Genomic DNA, 22968 nt, shown 5'->3' on the forward strand with positions numbered 1-22968 from the left:
GCGGTCTTCAGTACCTCGTTTCTAACCATGGGTCAAACATGGGTCTGCTACTTCCAACGCGGCAGCAAAGCCCAGTTCAAACAGTAGAAGCTCCCTCCTCCCCACCGCAGAAGAGGGCTTAGTGTCTTCCATCGGCTGGAAGAGTGGCGGGCATGGCCTTCTGGGATTCGGAGGGCGTGCTGGTCACCGATTACCATAAGAGACGGCAAACTGTCGCTGGGGGCTACTTCACAATCTTGATTCGTCGATTACGGGACACCATCAAGGTCAAATGATGCGGTATGCTAAGGGGACCATTTCCAGCAGGATAATGCGCTCCCACACAAAGCTGCTTCGTTCGTCTAGTAGTTCCACAGTTTCTTGCACAGAATGTCATACTGGTCGTGCAGGCAACGTAGCAAGGGGACGTTACTTCATCGGGTGCGACTGAATATGACACGAACAAAACTCTTCCTGTTTAAGATGAGCCAACTGCCTTTTCCTCTTTGCCCCACGTGTCATGTCGAGGCAGACATGCAGCACATCGTCCTCGACTGCCACCTGTCCAACCGGTCCAGCCTCCGACGCCATCTCGCCCGTGTGGGCTACCCAGAGCTTTCCCTCCCGCTACTACTTGGCCCTATTGAGCACGCTGAGGTCACAACTGCGCTGCTACAGTTCCTTCAGGACGCCGGACTCTTGGACGCTTTGTGATGTCTGCCTGCAGCAACTGCCTGACCAGAGACTGGTGCCAAGCCTCTTGTATCGCTAACATTTCCTTTGTTTCACCTAACCATTAAATATATCTCCTGTACATCCAACCTGCAGAGCGGCATTTAAGCTGCTCTCATGGTTTCTCATAAAAAAGAATAAGAATCTGTAGGGGAACGTGAGGTACAGTGAGGCATGGGGCAGAGTGTTACATTGCCGATATCTGCCTCATTCGAGAACCTTAGAGAACGAAACTGAAACAGTGCGACATCGTCATGGGTTCATGCTAGAAATGGGGGAGCCTTTGTCAGGTAGGCAAATCGTATTGACGGACGTATTTCGATGAGGAAAAAAAATATTTTGATGACATTTCTTTGGGTATTCAATAGTGACTCGAATCCTACGCGTTCTAACTCTAGTAGATGAAAGCGGAATCACTCAGAACTAAAATCAAAAGGTGGCATGATGTTTGCTCGCGCTCAGCCACGTGCTGATGCGCACATCTCAAGAGCTGTGTGATTGGGCACGGTGTTAGAGGAGCACATTGGGCAAACTGAAGTAGTGTACTCCAGGGTCGGCAAACCGTTTCACCACCATCACCACCACCGTACTCCAGGGTGTTGAATAGTACGGCTTCTACATGAAGTCTGGTTTCTGACAGGAGAGAATGTCGCGGGGAAATACGAAGCTAGGTTTCTGAGGTAGAGCAAAGAATGACGGAATTCGTTTGTCGGCCCCGACGTTACTGATATGGCACTGCTAAATGGGAGCGATATTGTTGACGTCTTGCCTACCCTACTGTGTGTTCACGCCAGCAGACGCCTCGAGCCCTGCTACACGTTCGAAGTTGACTTTCTATGAATTAATACGTTGTATGGTTCTGGTATCACACTCCCCCGGGGATTGTAACACTCTGCCTTAGCCTGGGGCACACAGTTACAAGTGTTGGCTGTCTATATTTTAGCAATCCCTCGGAGTACCTCTTCAGAAATAACGTTCATTTTGTATGACCAGTATAAAACAAGATTTATTCTAGCCAGTGGAGTTAAAAATGTAAAGTTTTCTTTCCTGTACAAAAATGCGAAGAAATCTACAAACGTTTCACGTTCCCCTACTCGTTAAAAGCAAACACCGCATGTACACTTACGATAATACGATCACAAAACTATATGCCATCACTAAGCCCGTTTTCATAGACGTCGTTTCAGCCAATTCAATTTCAATTCAATCAATTTCTCTTTTTTTTCTAAAGTTCCGTGTTCACGCCGCGAAGCTACTATGGCTATGAGTGGCGTACAGACGTGAACAGATGGAGAGAGGACACCGGGAATTAGTATGCGTCCTGGGCCGACTTCATGAGAAATTGTGCCGCCGTTCGTCTGAAAAGTCTCCGGAAAACCCAGGGAAAACCTGAAACAGCACTGCTGGTGGTAGGATTCAAACCCACCACCTCCCAGTCTTCAGCACGACCTTGGCGACCACCGACAAGTGGGACGCTTAACCCAGAGCCGTATACTAAAAAGGGAGTCTGGCCATTGGGAGGAGCCACAAAAAGAGGCTCGACCTGTCAATCACAGTTTCGCTTCACTGATTGGTTTGCTTTTTATCAAGGGGGTCGCCATGACACTCCACTGCCACACAAAATGGCGACGAAAACAAACACAGTGAAGCGGGGATTTCGTGACAAAAAATTTTCACAGACTACTCTCATTTTACGCTGCAAATGTACATCCTCATATATGTTTCTCGGAAATCAGTTTGAACTGATGCTCACCCATCGATATCTAACCAAAAATAATACGTTTTGTCGTCGGTGTTAGACCTAGTTAACACGGCGATCACAACGAAATCATAACAAAAAACGGCACTGTGCTGCACAATCTTATATTTAATTGCTGGATTTCATGAATATAATCATTCTTGCCTTTTATATTCCAACAATTCATGTAGATTTTTTTCAAAATCTTACCTACGACAGAATGTGCCCCCAGCAGGTGGATCTGCCGGCAGCGGTACAAGGATGGAAGCAGACGACAATTCCCGACGAGCCCCACGCACTCTGGGTGGCGTTCGTCAAATTTGCACCAAGAATCCAATAGTTTTGCAAATAGCGAGAGGTATCCATTTCAATCCCATCCCATCCACTTGCCACCCAAAATGGCGCTGCCCATGTTCGATAGGGGGACAAAAAGTGAGGATAGGTTGATGGATAGCGCCCTATATTTCAAGCCTCTATTGGTCAGAAAGCTGAAAAAGTGGGTGGAGCTTCAGGTATAGGCATGACCCATTAATGGCCAAACTCCCTTTTAATATACGGCTCTGGCTTACCCCGCTCGGCAATGCCGCTGGTCACAATTTTGTGGTGTTAGCGTTACATTACGCTGTGAACGCATCGTTTTGTTATGGGTCTCTTAGCCGGGACCGCAGCATTTGGATAGACCACGTCATGATGTTGTCGGGACATTGTCAGAGAGCTTAGGACTTTACGGCCGCTGTCCGAGTCTGGGACGGGTTGCAAGCTGGTTGAGATCCGTGTCGGATAGGGGTTCGTGATTTTGGGGTTGCGTCCGGACGGATAGACCGCCCTTGCAGTAGCCTGTCTTGCCTTAACGGAAGCACTTCATTATTACAGGTCTCACTCAGAATACAAAAGGAAGATATTTCACGCTGAATGTCGCGACAGTTACCTGCCTTCGCGACGATTAGCGACGTGTCAATTTCGATATGTAATGCAGCAATAACTACTACGTGATTCGCAATGACCTCGCTCGGCGTGGTAGCACACGAGGACAGTCTTTCAGCTGGCCATGAAACTCACCAACCATCATAGTTAAAATAAAGTTGCTGTTGTTGTAGCATTATGAGGTCATAGCGAACATTTTCGTCTGGACGTAAGGACAAATATCTTATGCCACACGGGTATGGCTTAACGACGACTTGCCAAGGGGCACTTGACCTGTAGTCAAAGGGCGCGGGTTCAATTCGTGCCACTGCCTTTCTTTATGGGTGACTGACGTATTTCTGTATTTCATGTTCTTAGACACTTTGAGGATCTTGGTGTATCTATCAACTTATATGTAGATCTGAGCGCGGGTGCGGGTATACCCGCGGGTACCCGCAGTTTCCCGTATATCGTCACGATTTGCGGGTATGAATTCGCGATCGACGCGGGTAGCGGGTAAAATGCGGGTGTACCGCAATGCGACCGCGGGTAATGCGGGTATATCCGGCCGAGCGCGTGAATACCGCTCACTCTCCCCTGTGGGTCCCAATGCGGGTACACAGACACCACTGCGGGTGCGGGTCGGCCAGATTAAATTCTTGCGAGTGCGGGTCACACACGCGCGGGTTCACGTTTGCTTACCCGCACTCACCTCTACTTTTATGCTCCATTCTCTGAACAAATTACTTTCCACCCACGACAATATGCTTGACGAGTAGCCCTCTAGCTTGACTAATAAGACGACCCCTCTTCTGTTCACCTCCATTCATGTGCGGAGGCACACTGTCGTTGCGTATTGGCGGCACACGACAATGCAGTATACTGCATTTGTCAAGTTTGTTCAAAATATTGTATTCTATCCGTTCGCAGAGCGTGAAGATTTCGCTGATTCAGTTCTGGCGGATGTATGCATCGTGGTCGACTCGGTTCACAATAACACAATAATAAAAAGTGGGAAGAACCTGCACGTCTACATCACAATTCTCATGAATGCCGTAAGTACGCGGTATTTCAACTGCGTCTAGCATGCCTGCATGCATCATAGCGTGAATGTCGGGCGTTGCAGTGCAAGCACTTCGATATGCACTAGGAAAATACCGGGCACCTTTGGCAGCATGGCATCCTCTGGAAAATGTGAAACCTCGTGTAATATGTCATTCGTTAAAACAGTGTGCTGGTATTCCAACACTCAACTTCTTCAGTGTTGTGTCTCGACAGAGTAGCCTACAACAAAGAACACAACGTTACGACGTTCAGAGAGGTCGCGTAGGCCACCGGATCGGTTCCAGCCATGACAATATTTCCAGGGAGAGAAGTGTTGTGTGGGTGGAAATGACTAGGACCAAGAACGGACGGGCAATTTCTCGAGGGGACCGAGGAAGGTGATCATTCGGTGCCGGACGTGGGCAGAGATGGTTGTTTTACAGGATTAAAGATCCAACATTTCTATCATCACCGTCAGTCAGCTTGCATCACGAGCGAAATAACTCACAGCGTAAAAATGTCCAAATAGCTCGGATTAGGAATAAATGAGTCATCTTAATGACTTTTAGATCCGACCATTTAGCTCGACAGAGGATAGAGCAAGTCATGAAAACATCGAACATCGAGCCAAAAGCGAAATCGAGGAAGCGACAAAAAACAAAGAACAAGAGAGAAAAAAGAAAGAAAGAAAATCAGGAATCACCATGCAAAATATTTTCGCAATGCGATGTGTCACTGCGCAACCAAATTTACAAAAACAGTCAGAGAAAGCATCCGCGGAGGACAGACATGATCCCCGGGAAACGTGGAGAAGTCCCCGTACCTTCCTTCGTTGTTTCTTTCTTCTCAGCACTCAGGATAATGCTTATACCCACTTCAGCACCTCTGGTCTACGCCACGAGTCACATCAGAGGGGAATAGGCTACGTCACGACGTTCCCTCATTGCTCGATACGATCTTTCCATGAGTGGAGGACCTTTGAAGGGCTTGCGGCAAAGATGCCATAGAAACGTAGGGTCCCAGGCAGCACAATGTACCGAAAGTCGAGTGCAATAGGGGTGGACGGTATGTGTCTTATCAATGTTCTTTAGTTTCACCAGTTCGTTCAAGGTCTTCGACCTACCCGTCCACCCCTATTGCACTCGACTTTCAGTATATTGTGCTGCTTGGGGTGGGTTCACACAAGGGAGGCATCCCAGGGATAAGTCCGCGGATGGTGTAAGCGTCACAGCCTACGTCATCAAAATGTGCGTCTTCTCCGGTCCGCGGGGGACCAAAATCCCACCGCGGGCCATTCGCCTCCAACCCACAAACGATCCCCGTGTTTGCCGGCGACTTGAAGACGGAGCAGCGTCTTTTGACTGTTTTTGTCTTCTTTCGACATGCTGTTTTACAGCGCTGACAGCTGAAGCACAGGGAATCCGAAGAACCGCATAATAAAAAAGGGAAACCGTGTAACCGTCTTCACGAAGCAAGAAAAAAAATGGTGATAACGAGGGTTTTGTTACGGGCCAATTTATCTCCACTTTATATCCACTAGAGTACTGCTTGAAAACTTACTGCACGATACAACTACAGATAAATTATGATTATGAGTATTACGATTATGGCAGGATTTTGTATATGCATATGTCACGTTGTCCTGTAAATAGCTTTTGCTATACGTGTCCAGACTCGAGAACTGACAGTTGTCTGTTTCCTTCGCTTAAAGGACGACGGAAGCGAAAATAGGCTGCAAAGCTATTTGCCTCATATTGCGATGTGTACCAAAACAATCCGGAATTAGACTTAGATTTGCGTATATTAGTTTAAATGCCGCCACAATCGCGATATAACATTCGGCCGTGGAGCACTCTGAGCCCCTGGTGAGCTTCGCCGCGCCGCCGTAGCAGACCACGGAAGTGACGCACGTTGGCTCTCCTGTTGGAGTTCCTGACTTTCATTTGGCGTTTCGGCGTACATCTAATTCCCACTACGGGGAAAGAACGGAGACGAAGAAGCATGTACGAACCCATCTCTCATAGGATATATCGCCTTCAGACTATCACGAGATCTCCGTATCGAACACCTTCAGGCGTTATTCAGAATTCGCCGTGTTTGTGCCGTTTACCGGGCAGCCGCACATGGAGCGCGAGAGATATTTGACATCACGCGCTCCTCAGATTTTCCCGCAATGCTTGGCGCGCTCCATGGGCGATCGTGTCGGGTGGGCGGCCCAGCGCGCTCGTAATCGTCAAAAATATGCCAATCCGTACAGCGTACTTGCAAAATACTAGTGGCACCATAAGTTTACATAATATTTACACCTTGTTCGGTCCCTGTTTTGCAATGGACAAATTTCGCTTCCGTTGTCCTTTAAAACTCAGTGTAATTTTATTTATTTCTTTTCAAGGAAGTGGACGTTTTATGATTCCACGGCACAGCAACCCTGCTCCTACGCAAAGGCGTCGACCGCGAAATATGTGTTCTCATCGACGATAGCAGTTTGTTTTTTATTTCACTGATGCAATGGTTTCCTGCATTGCGGAATTTTTTAGATGAAATGTACTCCAAAGTGCAATACTTCCATTATTCTGTTCAACCACAGTGCAGAAGTGTGGGAAAACTCGTTGACGCACAGAGTTGTTGGAAACAGGCTTATCCGCTCCCACCCAGTGATCTCTATACTGTATGGCTGGATCGCGCATAGGGTGCGCCAGAGCGTGGTCATCGGCCGCCATATTGGTGGGCCCAACACGTACTGTCGTCTGCATTTAGTTAAGCGCGGCTGCCCGCGATTTTTTTGTTTCCTTTAAATTAGAGGGCATGCCATGCCAGCTTGTTGCAGTTTTCAGTGCACTTCACGCACGGACAGACGAAAGGGGTTAACTTTTCACAGGTAAGCTATTTATTTTGAGGAAAAACAGTGTTTATTCGTATCGCATGTATGTGACACTCGCGCTTGCTCGCACTGCTACTTCGCTGGTGCTGTTTGGTACTAAGAAATTATGTTTGGCTGCTCTATTTATGTATTTTCTATACAATGTCCTTGTGCTCTACAGGTTCCCTCACAGTCTCCCAGCCGTGCTGAAGAAGTGGGTGCAGAAGATGCATCGCAAAAATCGGGCCCCATCTAAATCTTCGGTGCTCTGCAGCAGACACTTTGAGGAGGCCTGTTTCGATCGTACAGGGCAAACTGCGCGACTCAAGAGTGATGCTGTGCCTACAAAGTTTGACTTTCCACAGCACCTCCTGAAAGTATACACAATAGTAACACATTAGAATTTGCTTGGGAACCTGTGGAGATGTGGGGTACCTGTGTAATGTGAAGCAGTTCTGAATGTGGTAGTTGATCCAACAAGCTCAGTACAAGTCTTCAGAAGTGAAACATCTGTCAACATACATGACACAACAAAACTTATGGGACAAAATTTATGGTACAAAATAATTTACATTCCCTGCTAGGCTTTCTGTCATGATCTTTAAAGCTCATGACAATGCAAGAAATAGCTTGCTAACAAAATTCTGTTATATTGAGGTTCCACAACTTCTCAATTTTAGCTGGTGGTGATCACAACAGCTCTGAATTTGTGCACTGTGCTCTGGGTGCAAAGTCATGGAGACTTGTAAGACTTTTTTCTTTCTTTTTTTTTTGCGAACTCACATTGCACTTGCTGGACTGAACTGACACTACTACTTTTTGCTTTTAAGGTTCTTCGCAATGTAATTTTACATTCACTCCCTAGAAATGCAGAGTCATGTCCCTGATTTGATTATTCAAGACAGTCTTAGTATAAGGTCAGGGTCCTGTGGCGTAATATTCGAGCTTGTAAGAACCGATACATACTAGCTCGTTAGGTATTTCTCATGCAATGCAAAAATAAATAAATAAATAATAATGAAGGAAAAATAATAATTTCTGGCATGTGCAACAAATGTGGAAATAAATGCTGAATTTAACAAATGTTGTCATTTATCCCACATGAACAACAGCTTCTAAAGATAATTAATTCATCTTTCCAATACAGAGGGTACAGCCAAGAAAACCACCTCCAACAAGACATAACATAGAGGTAGAGCAGGGCGTCAACCATGAGATTTCACAGCCAGGACCATCGTGGGCCGCAGGTCCAGAAGTCTTGTCACCTCAGCCAGTCCAGTCCTCACATAACCTTGCTGCTGACCACACATACACAGTCCAAGAGAGTCCACGGACCTTAAAAAGGAAGATAGACATCACAGTTGAAGCACTGGACAACGTGAAGAAGAAGCTGAAACGCTCTGAAGAAAATGCCCGAAGACTGAAGAAAAAGGTACTCACTGCGGAGAGCGTTACAGAAGATCTCGAGAGGAAATCTCTCGTATCAAGTCAATGCACTGACATGCTTCGTGGCACCTTGTCTGATGTGCAGCTAGATTTAGTACTGCGCACCCTATAGAACAAAGCTGGAAAAGTAAGCAGAGAGCAGTATCCCCAGTCACTGCGTAGCTTTGCGCTCACTCTCCAGTTTTATTCAGCAAAGGCATACGAGTACGTCAGGAAGACATTTAACCTTTCGCTTCCACACCAGGCGACACTTAGGTCGTGGTACAGCTCTATACACGGCGAACGAGGTTTCACAGAGGAAGCCTTTGATGCACTTAAGGTGCTAATCGGGGAACAACAGAAGTTGTCGACACGTGTTGTTTGTTCCCCGATGCTTGATGAAATGAGCATAAAGAACACATCCAGTTCGCAGGAGAGTTGTTTCAAGGTTTTGTTAACCTTGGTACCGGCCATGTTGATGATAGCCAGGAGCCAGCTACGCAGGCTCTTGTTTTCCTTGTGGTAGCCATGGACAGCAGTTGGAAAGTGCCGTGCGCATACTTCCTTATCAACAGTTTGAGTGGACAAGAGAAAGCAAATCTCTTAACTCTCTGTCTATAGAAACTACATGAAACTGGCATTCTAGTAGCAGCTGTCGTGAGTGATGGTTTGGGCTCGAATATCACAATGTTTCGAGAGCTTGGTGCAGACATTCGGGCCCCCTCCCTCAGGCCGTGGTTTCCACAGCCGTCATATTATTCTTGGAGGGTTCACATCATACTTGATGCCTGCCACATGCTCAAGCTTGTGCGCAATGCCTTTGGGACCATGCAAGTCTTCCAAGATAGCAATGGAGGGCAGATAAAGTGGAGCTTCATTGTACGCCTTCAGGAGCTCCAAAAGACAGAAGGGTTGCGGGCAGGCAACAAACTCAGGGCTGCTCACATTGATTGGAGCAGCCAAAAGATGAAAGTCAACTTGGCTGCCCACACACTCAGTGCAAGCATCGCAGATGCGCTGGAATTCTGTGATCAAGACCTAAACATTGCAAGCCTTCAAGGGTGCGAAGCTACAGTGAACTTCCTCAGAAGATTCGACCGTCTCTTCGACATCCTGAACTCTCGCAATCCTCTGGCAAGGAACTTCAAGGCACCAGTCCGATACGCAACCCGCCACCTTTGGATGTCATTCTTTAATGACATGGATGGTTATATAACCGTTCTAAAAGATGAATTTGGGAAGCCAGTTCTAGAATCTGCAAGAAAAACAGGATTCCTTGGATTCCTGATCAACATGGGAAGCCTTCAAAGTCTCTGCGCTTGCCTTCTCTCTGGCGAAAATCCACACTTGAAGTACATGCTTACCTACAAGATTTCACAAGATCACCTTGAGCTTTTCTCCTGTGCACTAAGAGGCAGAGGTGGGTGGAGCAATAATCCTACTGCAGGACACTTCATTGCTGGATACAAAAGACTGCTTGTACACCACCAAATAGAGCCATCAGCAGGAGGCACTTGTACAGCTCAAGACAGCACACATATACTTACAGTGACAACTGCAGCAGCATCAGAAGCCACCTCCCTTGATGAGCTTGATATTCAAGCCTCTCGATATTTTGGCACCTCTACAAGTGAAGGTGGAGACCACGACTATGCAGAAGCACCAGACGCTGGGCAACTATCTGCCTTTGTTGAGGATGTCGTCGGGTGCATTGCAGGGTACGTAGTGAAGTCAGTAACAAGGAGAATCTCCTGCGCTGACTGCATTGATGCCCTGACAGATAGTTCTTCAAGCAGTGCCATATTCAACCGCAAATCGCGTGGTGGGCTTGTCAAGCCATCCCAAAGCGCCGTTGCCATATGCAAGGTGACAGAAAAACTAGTTCGACGAATGCTCCACATTTCGGAGGGAACTTTGCCGTCTAGCATTCAGATCGAGCAGCTTCTCACAAGAGCTGTTTTACAGGACATCTTGTCCACATTTCTGAGACACGGCGTTTTCCCCACCCTCTACGAGCACATGTTCGAGTGCTCTCCAGAAGAAAACCACGTCATTCGCCTCATAAAGCTTATAGCTAACTGCTATGGCAAGATTCGACTTCACCATTTTGCAAAGGAGCGCACAAAAAACGTGAATGAAAGACCACGACTACGAAAGAAGCTCTCAAGAATCACAGTATTCAACAATCAATGACAATGACTAATGGCCGTAGAAGTCGAGTGTTGCAATATTAATTTATAAATTCTACATGTCATGTTCGCAGTGATGTTACTGTTCAATTTTATGCAATTTTACTGGGTATCACTTTAAACAAGCCGTTTGTGAGGTAGGGTGGAAGTAAACTGCGGCGTTAACCTCGCAAGTGCAATCACTCTTGCAGCACTTGTAATACGTCATGCATACGTCTCTTCGTGCACAGCGCTTCGAATTTCTTTAACGAACTGCGCCGACAGCTGAACAACTGCAACACACTCGTAGAACACAATACGAATGCCAATGGATTATGGAAAAGGCCAAACGAGAACCATATACAGCGCCCAACGAGCCACACAATAACAAACGAAAACCACACACAAACGAAACTACCTTACAACAACAAACAGTGCAAACATAGGTTGTCATTCACCAAATTCCTCTATTTTTATGCTTCCCGTGCACGTAACTAACGACACCATATTCGGAGTACAGGAAGCGGAGAAGAAAAAGAACGTAATTACCATGAAAACTACAGACACACCGCCGAAGCACGGTAGGAATACACCAGCACACTGATTCCTAAGAAAGATGCGTGCTGATCAACAATGAGGAGCGTTTAAAGAGTAACAAATGCTCCAAATCGAATCGCTTCCCATTGTTTCCTATGGGACCAGCCGGCGCCATTGGGCCCTCCAACATGGCGGCTGGTTGCCGCATCTCTCTCCCATGAGCAACTCTCCTATGCGCGATCCAGCCTTTATACATAGAGATCAGTGCTCCCACCCCTTCGCGTGTGCTCGACGGGGACTCCTCTGTCGACGTGACGTCACCGCACCAAAGCGGACTTATCCCGGAGATGCGTCCCTGGTGTGAACCCGCCCGTAATACCAAAAACGTTAGGAGCAACTAAGGTTTATTAGAACGAGAACTTTCGTGTAACAGGCAGCACTTCTTCAGACATCGCAGCCAAAACAAACAAAAATTAGTTTTGAGTCACATCACTGCTCATTTAACATCTACATTTTTCCGGGCTACAAGTATTCTATCACGACTGGCTCCATCGTCGTGACATACGCGAAAAAGTCAAAGGAATGAAGAGCGGTTTGATGGCTATTGATGGCCCACTTCTTGGTTTAGTCTGCTGCATTGTTAGGCGTACCAGTTGCGGTATTGAGGAACTTGAAACAGCTACGGGGGGGGGGGGGGTTAGCATGCCACGACATAAGAGAAGCGCACGGCTTACTCTGATCATGAATATACATCTAAGAACCCAGACAGTCTCTTAGTGTCGGGATCCTCCGCACACGGGAGCACCAGTCAAAGACACCGTCGTCTTCGATGCTACACTGTAGAAGCTGTAGTTCAACTTCTGGCACGCCGAGGCGCTTACCATTATTGTTTAAATGAACCACTGAGAGCAATAAACACATTAAAGTAATGCACACCCTAGGAGCAGCATTGCTCGTACGTATGGTGAACGCGATTTCTGATGTTTTAGTTGCCTGTCAGATGGAGATCATCCACCAGCTAGCCTGCATCCACGCCATTTTGTCTTACTTGCCTTGGAGCCTCCTCTGCTATAGCCGTGTTCAACTTAAAAAGAAAAAAATCTAATCCGTAAACTCTCAGTATATACTGCGACGCAGATAGGCTAGACACAAAGAGGTCACGCTCACTCCTGCGCCAGATAACGTAATCCATCATGCTCACTCTGCCACTGCAACGCACCGAAAAACAAAGACACAGCTGAAGTTAGACAGAACACAGCGCCTTGTGTTCTGTCTAACTTCAGCTGTGTCCTTGTTTTTCGGCGCGTTGCAGTAGCATCATGTACCAACAAGCCCATATTTCTACGTTGTCCATGCTCACCCTGCTTCTGTATTGGCTGTTACGAATAGCCAAATGACACTACGCTGCGGCACAAAGTGCGCTCCCCTACTGATGGCATGCGGTGGTGCTACAGTACATCTCCTCTCATGCTATTGTGTCTCCTTGCCTTCAAGCTTGTCTTCATTTGACGGACTAGATTTCTTTTCCTTAAGTTGAACACGACTATAGTTGTGTGCTGGCTGTAAATATTTTCGACGATTTCTGTTTCATATTCGATGGTCACATATGCGTTTTGATTGTTTTCTGTACAGGTAAATATGAGATACGGTCAACTCAAACGTCCAGGTTTTCAAATCAAACTTCAGTGTATCATGCGGCTTTCTGTAAGTACACTTCACGGGCGAATATTGGGTTCCCGCCCCTGTGACCTTTAGACTGACAACGCTGTAAATAACAGGATCGCCAAGAAAGAATCAAGTTTAATCTCCAAGGAAACTCGTTTGAGTACCAGGATTTTCTGCCACAATTTGTCGAATACATCAGTAGCGACACCTTCATGCGCTATGGCGCTGTCTTCCTCTTCACAGGGTAAGTCGCAATAAGGTGCCATAGAAATAATGACTCTGCAGGACGTCGGTAGACATAGACCTCCGACTTGTCCTGTCTTTCGACCCCCCCCCCCTTTAACTCAGCCCTTTAAAGAGTTAGCTTACCCCACTTTTGAAGTCGGGTAGCTCTGGCCCTACGACCACCGCTGGGAAACATCCCATATCACTATTCATTCATTTCTGGTTGCTGGGCAATACTAGTGCAGAATTGCAGTGTTATAGAATAGTCGTCTCTTTCGCTGAAACTGTGAACTGGAACTCAAGTTACAGTGAATGGGGATGTTTCTACTGAGTGGTTGCCGTAATCCCGACGTCAGTTCCCCCTTGATGGACATACGTTTGTGGTAGTGAAGTTTTTCTGGTGACGATGGCAAACAGATTGTCCGTCTGCCGAGAAGAAAATGGAGCGAACATAGCAATTCAGGTCCTCTGGATTACAATCCGGAAATCAAATGGCCCGTATTCCGCCGGCATACATCGACAGGGTCCAGAAACACTACTTAAAAATTGAAAATGGAGAAGACGAGCGAAAGGAAGCGTCCGCCACTAAGGCCAGTGAGAAATTCATACATTATCGTTGCGTCACACAACCTCAAGAATGTGTCCGAAAGATTTGATATCGCTGTGCTGCGCACGGCGCACAGCAGGCCGTCCTAAAGGCCAACCTCCATGGAGCGAATGTACAGCGAAAAAGCTACGAACTCCTCTCAGCGTCGGACGCCCTGCGCGGGAGGTTTGTCACAATTGCGAACATCCGCCAGCGATCTGCCCATGCCATATATTTTCGCCCACAGTCTGCGATTCCGGAAGCGTGGTGGTGGTGGGTGAACACGAGGCCGGCCAATCAAAGCGCTCTTCCGCTACGAATCTGCGGCAGCTCTACCAACGCCACCTAGATACAGAAGGCCTGCTTAATGCCTCCTCTCCCTCCTTTGCTACGTGGACATATAAGGTCAGAATTCATCTGCTATGCTGCGATTCCCCGTTCTGCGAATTCAAGAACTCGCAAATGATTGCAGCTAACTTCGAACCTGCAGACTTGAGTCTGCAGACAAAATGTGCAACACGCTTTTGAGAAAGATATGGCTTTGTTTTGTGCTTTCTTTTAAAGTCTTCCCCATTTAGTACACGGGGACGTTCAGTCACTACTCGCAGACGACGGCGGTTCGTCTCCACGGCTACGACTGCTCAAAGCACGTTCGTGATTGGCTACGGCCATTGAAAACACGATCCTGACTGGCTGACTCTTAGTTGTTACGTCATGTCTACGAGAGTGAGCAGGCTTACTCTATCTAGGGTCTCGATCTTCAACTTTCACATAGCGATCGTTATCGTTATATTTAAAGTTCGCGCGCTCAAAAGCAGCGTTGGTTGACTCGCGCAAGAGCTCGTGGCGAATCACGAGCCGAAGTGACGCGTTATGGGGTAACGACAAGTTGAAAATCGGGGCCTAGGTGGTGCTGGCTATACGCTGCCTTGTCCCCTGCACATGGTCGTCCGCTCTCGTGAGTCGTCGTCGTCTTCTCCTTCTAGCTATGAGGTGCTGTCGTCTGCTCGCTGTCTCGCTTACTGCATCGTTAGAACGCCATGCATTCTCTGCCACAAGAAACATGTTTTCCTTTCCCAGTGTTGAATATACCTTTCGGTACATTACTGGGCACACTTTTTTAGACAGTTGTTGGATTTAGTTGCAAAATTTGAGACATTAAGTGCCCTTTTTGAGCAAGTGATTCCACTAAGCTTTCGCGTTCTACTCTCGCAACAATGACATCAGAGCATGATTTTCCGTCGATATGCCGTCCGCTGGTTTTTCGTCCCATGGAGCTGGTGCCAGCCTGCCGCGTGAACTTCATTGCAGAAAATTCGCTCAGTGGAGGTTGGCCTTAACTCTGTGCCATAGTTAACCGCTCGAGAGCATAGTTCGGAGTGTAAAAAAAGCGTTAAAATTACAAGTTACAAGAATTAAAGAGTGATATTAAACGGTAGGAACACCTAGGAACACCTAGGAACACCTTTGTTCCTACCGTTTAATATCACTCTTTGATTTTCTCACCACCGGCAACTTGACATCGCCTATTTTTTCTGCCTTCGTATCTTACAAGAATTAGTTAGAAGAAGATAGAACTACAAGAATTACAAGTTTTCGCAGGCGGGGCACCAAGTTATGTGCAAAGCGTGCACAAAATATTTAAGTGTTATCGCATGTTAAGTGTCTATCGCATCCCGGAACGTGTGTATGAGACCGATATGGCAATGTTCGGCACCGCTTCACGGTCAAGTCGCTCTTCCGAAAACAGCTTACATATTAAGTAAACGAGTGTTATAAGATCATCATTCCCTCTGCAGCTAAGGGAGCCCCAGTCATAGTAACATCATGATAACATAAGCCAGGCACACGAGCGTACACAGGGGAGCGCAGCGCAGGCAATTCTTTCCGAGCTCGTCTGCTTCGCGTTCGCGCCACAATATACTAAGTGAATAGTCATCGGTACATAAGCCGACTATCGCGACCATGTCACGTGGAACATCTTGTTACGCTCCTGGCTGTACGAACTCGTCCGACGCTAACCCAGCATTGCCATTAGACAGTCATTAGATTGCCGATCACAGTCTCTCCGCGGCCTGCGGACGCCGTCCCATATACAGGGTGCGTCATGTAACTTCATTCATCACGTCATTTGACCTTTGTAGAAAAACGGCTCAACAGAAAAATATGGTGTAAGCGGCTACCTTCCTGCCATTCAATTTGCCACCTACTAAAATTACTTTCGATAAACTTCTAATTGAAATAAATTAAATTTAAATCAATTATTTTTTATTTGAACTCGGAAATTTGCATAGTCGATGTAACGTTTTCCTTGCTAAATCAGATGGACCGTGGCTGAATTAGCCAAACCCACTGCTAAATACGTTATGTAGTACGGCGGTTATGTTCAGAAAAGTCGCCGGAAAATTGAGGTTCATATGCGCATTTGTCAGCGACGCACTGAGTCGGCCGCAAAACAGCGGCGTGAGAAGGGCATATCACTCGCCACCTGACAGAGCGATAACGAGGGCGGTGACCTCCATGTGTGATAGTCGTTAACAGCAGCAAACTACCTTCCCTTATTTTTCAGCTGCTCTGTCTATCAGGTGGAGAGTGGTATACCCCCTCACGGCGCTGCTTTGCGGCCGACTTAGTGCGTCGCTGAAATATGCGCAACTGAACCTCATTTTTCGGGCGACTTTTCTGGACATAACCGCCGTACTACGTAACGTATTTTGCGGTGGGTTTGGCTAATTCAACCACGGTCTATCTGATTTAGCGAGAAAAGCGTTACATTGACTAGGCCAATTTCCGAGTTCAATTCAAAAAATTTAATTTATTTCAATTAAAAGTCGTCAAAATCATTTTTGATATGTGCCAAATTGAATGGCCGGAAGGCAGCCGCTTACCCCATATTTTGCTGTTGAGCCGTTTTTTTACAAAGCTCAAATGACACGCTACGTGACGCACCCTGTATATGCGCCCGCCGGTCGCCAAAGGCCCTCCAGCCGCTCCCTGGTTGGATTTGTCCGCGCCAAAGGGCGCTCCCTGATTGGCCTTATCCGAGTGACGTTTTCTGCGATTTCAAGAGAGGGAATTCCGGAATACTCTCAACGTCCGTCTTCTGCTCTCGCCCCTGCTCAACTGTTTGGCGTCGGATTTTCGACGTTGTTGTCGGTTCATGAACGAGGAGTCAAACGGCACTATAGTTTTGGAATAGATCGTGACTGGTGCGACAGTCCCCTTAAACACACGTTGGCTTAACAAATTCGGGTAACCGAGAGCTCAGCGTCATCTGTAATGTCACCTGTATTACCTAATTTTTCAATATCTCAATGAGATCAATCAGTTGTGTCTGAAGCAACAATTCCTGATAGTCTTGAGATTCCTCGCGTGTTAAATACAGTTGTATATAATGCGGAGGTGCCGCCATCACTTTCACCCGTTCCTTTCACCCATACCTCGAAATCCCGTTGCTGACCCCTACTATTAACAAGCTACCTTGTGGGCGCTGCCCACAATAACTAGCTGAACTGGAAGTTCAAATGTTGTTTTGGAGATTGTGTGTTGATGCAGTTGGTGTTCCTTATTCTATTTTCCAGCCGAAATATGCTCGGCAGAGCAGGGACAAGCACAACAGGTATTTCACAGTAATTATAACATTATTTAATGACACTAGTGATCTCGAATGTTGCCAAGTATTCAATAAAAAAACTATAATTGTTATTACTGGTATGTAAAGTACAAGCGTAAGGCCAGGCTTTGTGAGCTCGCGGCTAAACGTTTCCCCCGGCGATGAAAGGGTCGACTCCCTAAAGCCTGTTCAGCATGGAGCGATTTGTGCACGCGAAAGCATGACGCACGAAGAGCTCCGCCGTCGACACCAACGAAGACGCTCCCGCATGCAGCGAGGAAAACCGACATCATAGGCGCATTCCCAGTGTTGCTTGAGCACAGGACCGTCAGCGTACTTCAATGTAGGAATAAGTCGAGGTGATGAGGGGCAGCAACAGTTAAAGACCGGGGTTAGAACACAAAAGAGACACCAGGACTGCCATCTACCAGCTGTGTATTGTTAACAAAAGAGCAGCAGTTCCTATAAAACTCACAAGGTGAAGCGACAGCACCCAGACTGTCTGCGTACACCCAAGTTATGGAAAAAGTGATGATCGTTAAAGTAATAAATGCACATTTAAAAATGAACTCGTAGTTGAGTGTCAACATGCCATTTTTCTTCTTTCTTTATTTTCTTTTTTTTTTTTTTTTTTTACTGTTATGGTATCACAAAACCGCGCAGACGCACTCGTGCAGGAATCGCAACTAAGTAGCACCAGGCCTAGCCTGTGCGTGGTTTGGTATTTTCTGGCCCCGCAATGCGTGGTAGTTTCCAACTTCTGAAAAGAGCTTCTCACTATACGCAAACCTGTCACTCTTGCCGAAACTACGTTTACAGAAAAAAAAAAGTAAAACACGAACACATGACATAACGTAATCCGTGGTGCCCTTGGCGTGCTCGTAGGACTAACAGACCCGATGGAAGCCCCAACAATCACGTGATTGCTCACCCAGCTCTTACTGCCGAAAGACGCTTCCCAATTCCGGCGGCGACGCGACACCGCGCTTTTTATCAAAAAAAATCCCGCCTTCATACCGGATCTTCGGCGAAAATCTGCGCGCGCGCGTCAACACTTCGACGCGCCGACGCCGACGCGAGCAGATGGCGAGCAAAAACGCCCCATGCTTTCTGCTGCGGAAGTCTGCTGCGAAAATTTAGCTCAGTTTGGTCACTCGATAGAAACAAGACTTGTACCAACTATATGTCGTATTAATGGTGTTCCGTTGGCGGGAGCACAGAGCTTACCAAGCTCATGCTGTTTTCTTCACGGAACACAGCAAAGAGGAAAGAGCCTACACTTGTGTGCCCTCATTGGGGTAAAGAACATTTATTCCCAGCGAAAAAAACACAACAAAACTAAACTGTTGTGAAATCCCATTGGTCAATCACGCTTCGGACGCGACCCGAATCTCCATGTCGGGTACTCCCAGGTCGAGGACCCAGATTGGAATGAATGGAATGCGAGATGGAGTGATACATGCCATTTGCGTTGTCGTGCGTTGACCAACCAGGCGATGCACCGGAGGTAGAGCGAAGGAAGAACATATTTGTAGCAGAGCAATGAAGACGCCGATAGGGCAGTGGAAGACAGCAACAGTAGTCGGTAAGCCGGGCCAAAGATATCGTCGGGTACCGTAATGGGGGGCCCATAGACGTGAGGTAAAGATGATTATCCCTATCCGATTTGTTCTCGAACGCTGTCGTTTTATTTCGAGGCGTTTCGGGCAAGAGCGCTCCTGTTTACGGCAGTCAGCGCCACTTGTGGTGACTGTGCTAAGTTTTCCAAAGTACTGTGTTCTCTCATCACGCACATGGTATGTGCTGTGTCAGAATGACCAAGTTGCGTTGCGCTTTTGAATAAGGCGAAAGGATTGTTACCCCATCAAGTCGAAAGAAGGGAAACCGTTTTCGGCGCATGGCAGAATATTCTCGGAATTTCCGTTATATACTTCACTGGCCTTGAACTGGGCGTTACGGGCTTTACGGAAACGTTGCCTGCCTGCGTACTGCTGATGAGGCCGAAGAAGGCCGAAATAGCTGTCCACTACTGGCACGGCGAAGCTTGACTTGCAAACATATGCTATACGGGCAGCCAAAGAGCTCCTGCTATTTCTCCCTAGTATACTTCACTGGCTTCGCACTGGGCTTTCAGTGGTGAGTTAGCTCACCCTGACGGGAGGAATCACGTGTTACGTGACCTTCTGACGCCATCCAGTCAAACGTTGCCTGCCTGCGTACTGCTGATGAGGCCCAAGAAGGCCGAAACAGTTGTCCAGTACTGGCATGGCGACGTTTGAATTACAAACATATGTGTGTCATCTGTCATTCTTCAGTCCCGACGAAGGCGGAGCTTCCGCCGCAACGTTGACTTCCCCCTTAACTTTCGACTAGTAAATAAATAACTCCCCCTTTTCCTACTTCCTACATATCTTTGTTGTCTGCCTCAGATTTTGTTAGTACCTATATATATATATATATATATATATATATATGTTTACGATTCGCTCTACTTGGAGCTCGTCAGCCCGGCGCAGGGAAGTAACACGATATTGAATTAATGGTACCGTGATGTTACATGTAAGGTTAGATCTTGGGTCGGCGCTAACAGTGCGTCTCGGCGAGACGTCAATGTTCCACGGTGATGGCGCCACCTGTGGAGGCCGCAGTGCAAGCCAGCAAGTACATACACAAAGGGAAAATAGCCGAAGCTCTGTAGCTGCACGTTGAGCATATGTTTACAATGTGATCGTGCACTCCTAGCCGAGGACAACTGTTTCGCTCTACTTGGAGCTCGTCATAGGATAGGATCCCCCCTCGTGTGGCGTGTCAATGTAACCTCCTTTCTTCGCAGCTTTGCGCTCAAACTACGAGCCGTCAAAAAAGAGGCGGAGCCAAGGGCTCATTTCCACGGATTTTCGGCGAATTTATTTCGGCAATTGCCATTGCATTACGAGTGGGATTATGTGCTATACTGAGTACAATGACCACGGGGAACCCATTTCCGCAAAGAAAACATTAGGTCGCCTTGGGAAATTTCGGAGTCCAATTCAGGAAATTAACTTTCCGTGAGTTGAGATGATGCCAGTATGTGGCAAAAGCTATTGGCAGAAAAAAAGGCCCTTGACCGCATGTCTCTCCGGGGCCTACGTTTTTTACTATGAATTTCTATCATGGTTGATGGACCACCCTGTCTATATATATATATACAGTAGCATATAACATTGAAATTTTTATTTGTTTGCTTGCTTGTATATACAGTAGTATATAGCATTGTACTTCCTATGAAAACACGGCACCCAACGCACAGACATTCGACATTCCGTCCCCACGTCAATCCTATCCTATGCGTGTCATACTCGTTAAAATGGCAGTTCGTTTATATTAGAATTAGCAAGACTATTCATATAAATACAAGAAAAAGATGTGTATTCTGCCCTTGATAATATGACATGCTCGTGCCGAAATGATTATCGAAATTATATTAATGATTAAATGGATGACTCATGATTATCTTTGTGGTAATTACCAGTGCCTGACGGGGTAGTGTCGTTGGTTATATGGCCGTTGGGACCTGGTTCAGGGAGTAGAGCTAGAACTAGTAAGCAACATACGTCCGATCCGATAGATAGTTATCCGATAGATCCGATAGAACAGACCAGAAATACTGCGTCGAAAAATCAAAATTTCAAAATGCACTTTTAAGTCTGAATCATCAAAATATGAGTAGCGTCGAGTTCCTGAGTGCCGAGGTAGCCGTCGCTACAATACATTCCCCTTTTTATATGCTCGATAGCTGAAAGTTCCACGTTTTTTTTTTCTTCAACTTACTACTCAGTCTCTCTTCAGAACTCTTCTATTTAGTCCCACAGGCTTGTACCAGAATCGTGCCTTAAGCGCCCCGCTCAGGTACAAGACCATGTCAAAATTTTTAAACTGACATGAAAATTCGCGCTCTAACAGTCACGGGCGATGAAGTATAACTCCATGAGACAAACTTTTGAGGGCACCTTTTCTCCAGGAACCTTTTCTCCGGTTCCCCGTCTGCGGTACCTCAAGGTTCCGTGTTGGGGCCTCTGTTATTTAATTTGTATATCAATGACGTTCCTGACACAAGCAGTTTTGGTGTAAATCTGCGTCTTTACGCAGATGATATAGTACTCTGCATAAGCGCTTCTGGTAAGGATGATGGTGACATGCACTTGTTGAGAAACAACGCAATCGAATCTGAAAACAAGAAAAACAGCCTCTCCCGTGTGGACACCTGAGCCTTCGACATCGCGAAACTGCTAGGTTCACCGTCGTCCGACAAGGCGCTGAGGGCACTTGAAGATTTTCTAGATGCAACCGGGCATATGGGCATTCTATGACTCGCTGAATGTGTGCTGTGCGTGCTCCCATCGATTCCGACATTTTACACTCACTTGGTGGAAACTTTTGAACTACATGTTGAACTCCACCATCATCTCAGTTCTTTTCTGGTCATCATCTCTTTGTTTTCTCGTCATTTGTTTGTACTTTCTTAGTGTAAGCGTACTGGGGTAGCCAGTTCGACTTGGTCGAAACTGACATCCCTATTTGTTTCTTTATCACATCACCATCAGAAGAAATCCAGTACTTATGCATGTGACCAAAAAATAAAATGTGCTGCTGTACGACTACTCCATACACGGTCTTAGAAAAAGTGTCGTGCTATAAATATCTTGGAGTATACTTTCATTCGACTTTGTCCTCGGGCAAACATGTTGAATTTGTTGTGCAAAAGGCTCTGAGAAGGCTGTTCCAGTTGAAAAGAACACTAAGGCATTCAACAACCCAACTCCGATTAACGGCCTACAAATCGCTGGTACGTCCAGTAATGCAGTATGCTTGTACAGTGTGGGACCCTCACCTCCTTATTCGCCAGAAGGAACTGGAACGAGTGCAGAAGAAAGCTGAAAGCAATACAATTGCAGGTCTGTGACTGCCTTATGCCGCCGAGCGATGTTGCCTCACACTGTGACACATTTTAGCATGTTAAGGCTGAAATACTTGTATGTAGAAGTTGCGACCTACGCTTCCATTTTTTTCTTTCTATTTCTATTAGAAGTTGTTTCGCATTAACCCTCTTTCCCCCTACCTACTAAAAGATAGAAGATTATCAAGACATAAGCCTGGTCTCGCGTTGAAGGAATATGTTTGTCGCACTGACATTCTGCAGTTTTCGTTCTATCCAAGAACCATACATGACTGAAACAGCCTTCCGGAGGATGTTGTCACTGTATGGCATACACCTAGATTTTTGCGAAAGCTGAAACACCATCCATCTCGTGTAATGATCCGCGATGTGGATCAACATTGTTCTAAGTAAAAATCAGAGCCGTTTATAGAGAGGGTTCGGCCATTCTCTGATATTTTGCCGCCTTGTAAGTGGAGCCTATTTTGACGTCAGGGTCGTCGCTGCGCCGCCCAAAAAAGCCATTATGTAAACATAAAACGAGGTCATAAGAAAAAACATCAATACGGTAAACTCTA

At 46.6% G+C, this 22968-nt stretch overlaps 1 protein-coding gene across 2 annotated transcripts in view; it reads left to right on the forward strand.

Annotated features, from left to right (window-relative positions):
- Positions 1-22968, forward strand: part of LOC135374441 (venom metalloproteinase BumaMPs1-like) — a 93423-nt gene that overhangs the window by 62252 nt on the left and 8203 nt on the right. For both annotated transcript variants that reach the window (XR_010416901.1, XM_064607402.1), the window contains exons 7-10: positions 4283-4407; positions 13019-13090; positions 13165-13295; positions 17444-17481. Coding sequence is in view for 1 of the 2 variants with exons in the window: in XM_064607402.1 (XP_064463472.1) it covers positions 4283-4407; positions 13019-13090; positions 13165-13295; positions 17444-17481 (366 nt within the window). In the remaining variant the exon portion in view is untranslated. The remainder of the gene's footprint in view (positions 1-4282; positions 4408-13018; positions 13091-13164; positions 13296-17443; positions 17482-22968) is intronic.

The sequence above is a fragment of the Ornithodoros turicata genome, unplaced genomic scaffold (assembly GCF_037126465.1).
Source record: "Ornithodoros turicata isolate Travis unplaced genomic scaffold, ASM3712646v1 Chromosome58, whole genome shotgun sequence".
NCBI lineage: Eukaryota > Metazoa > Arthropoda > Arachnida > Ixodida > Argasidae > Ornithodoros > Ornithodoros turicata.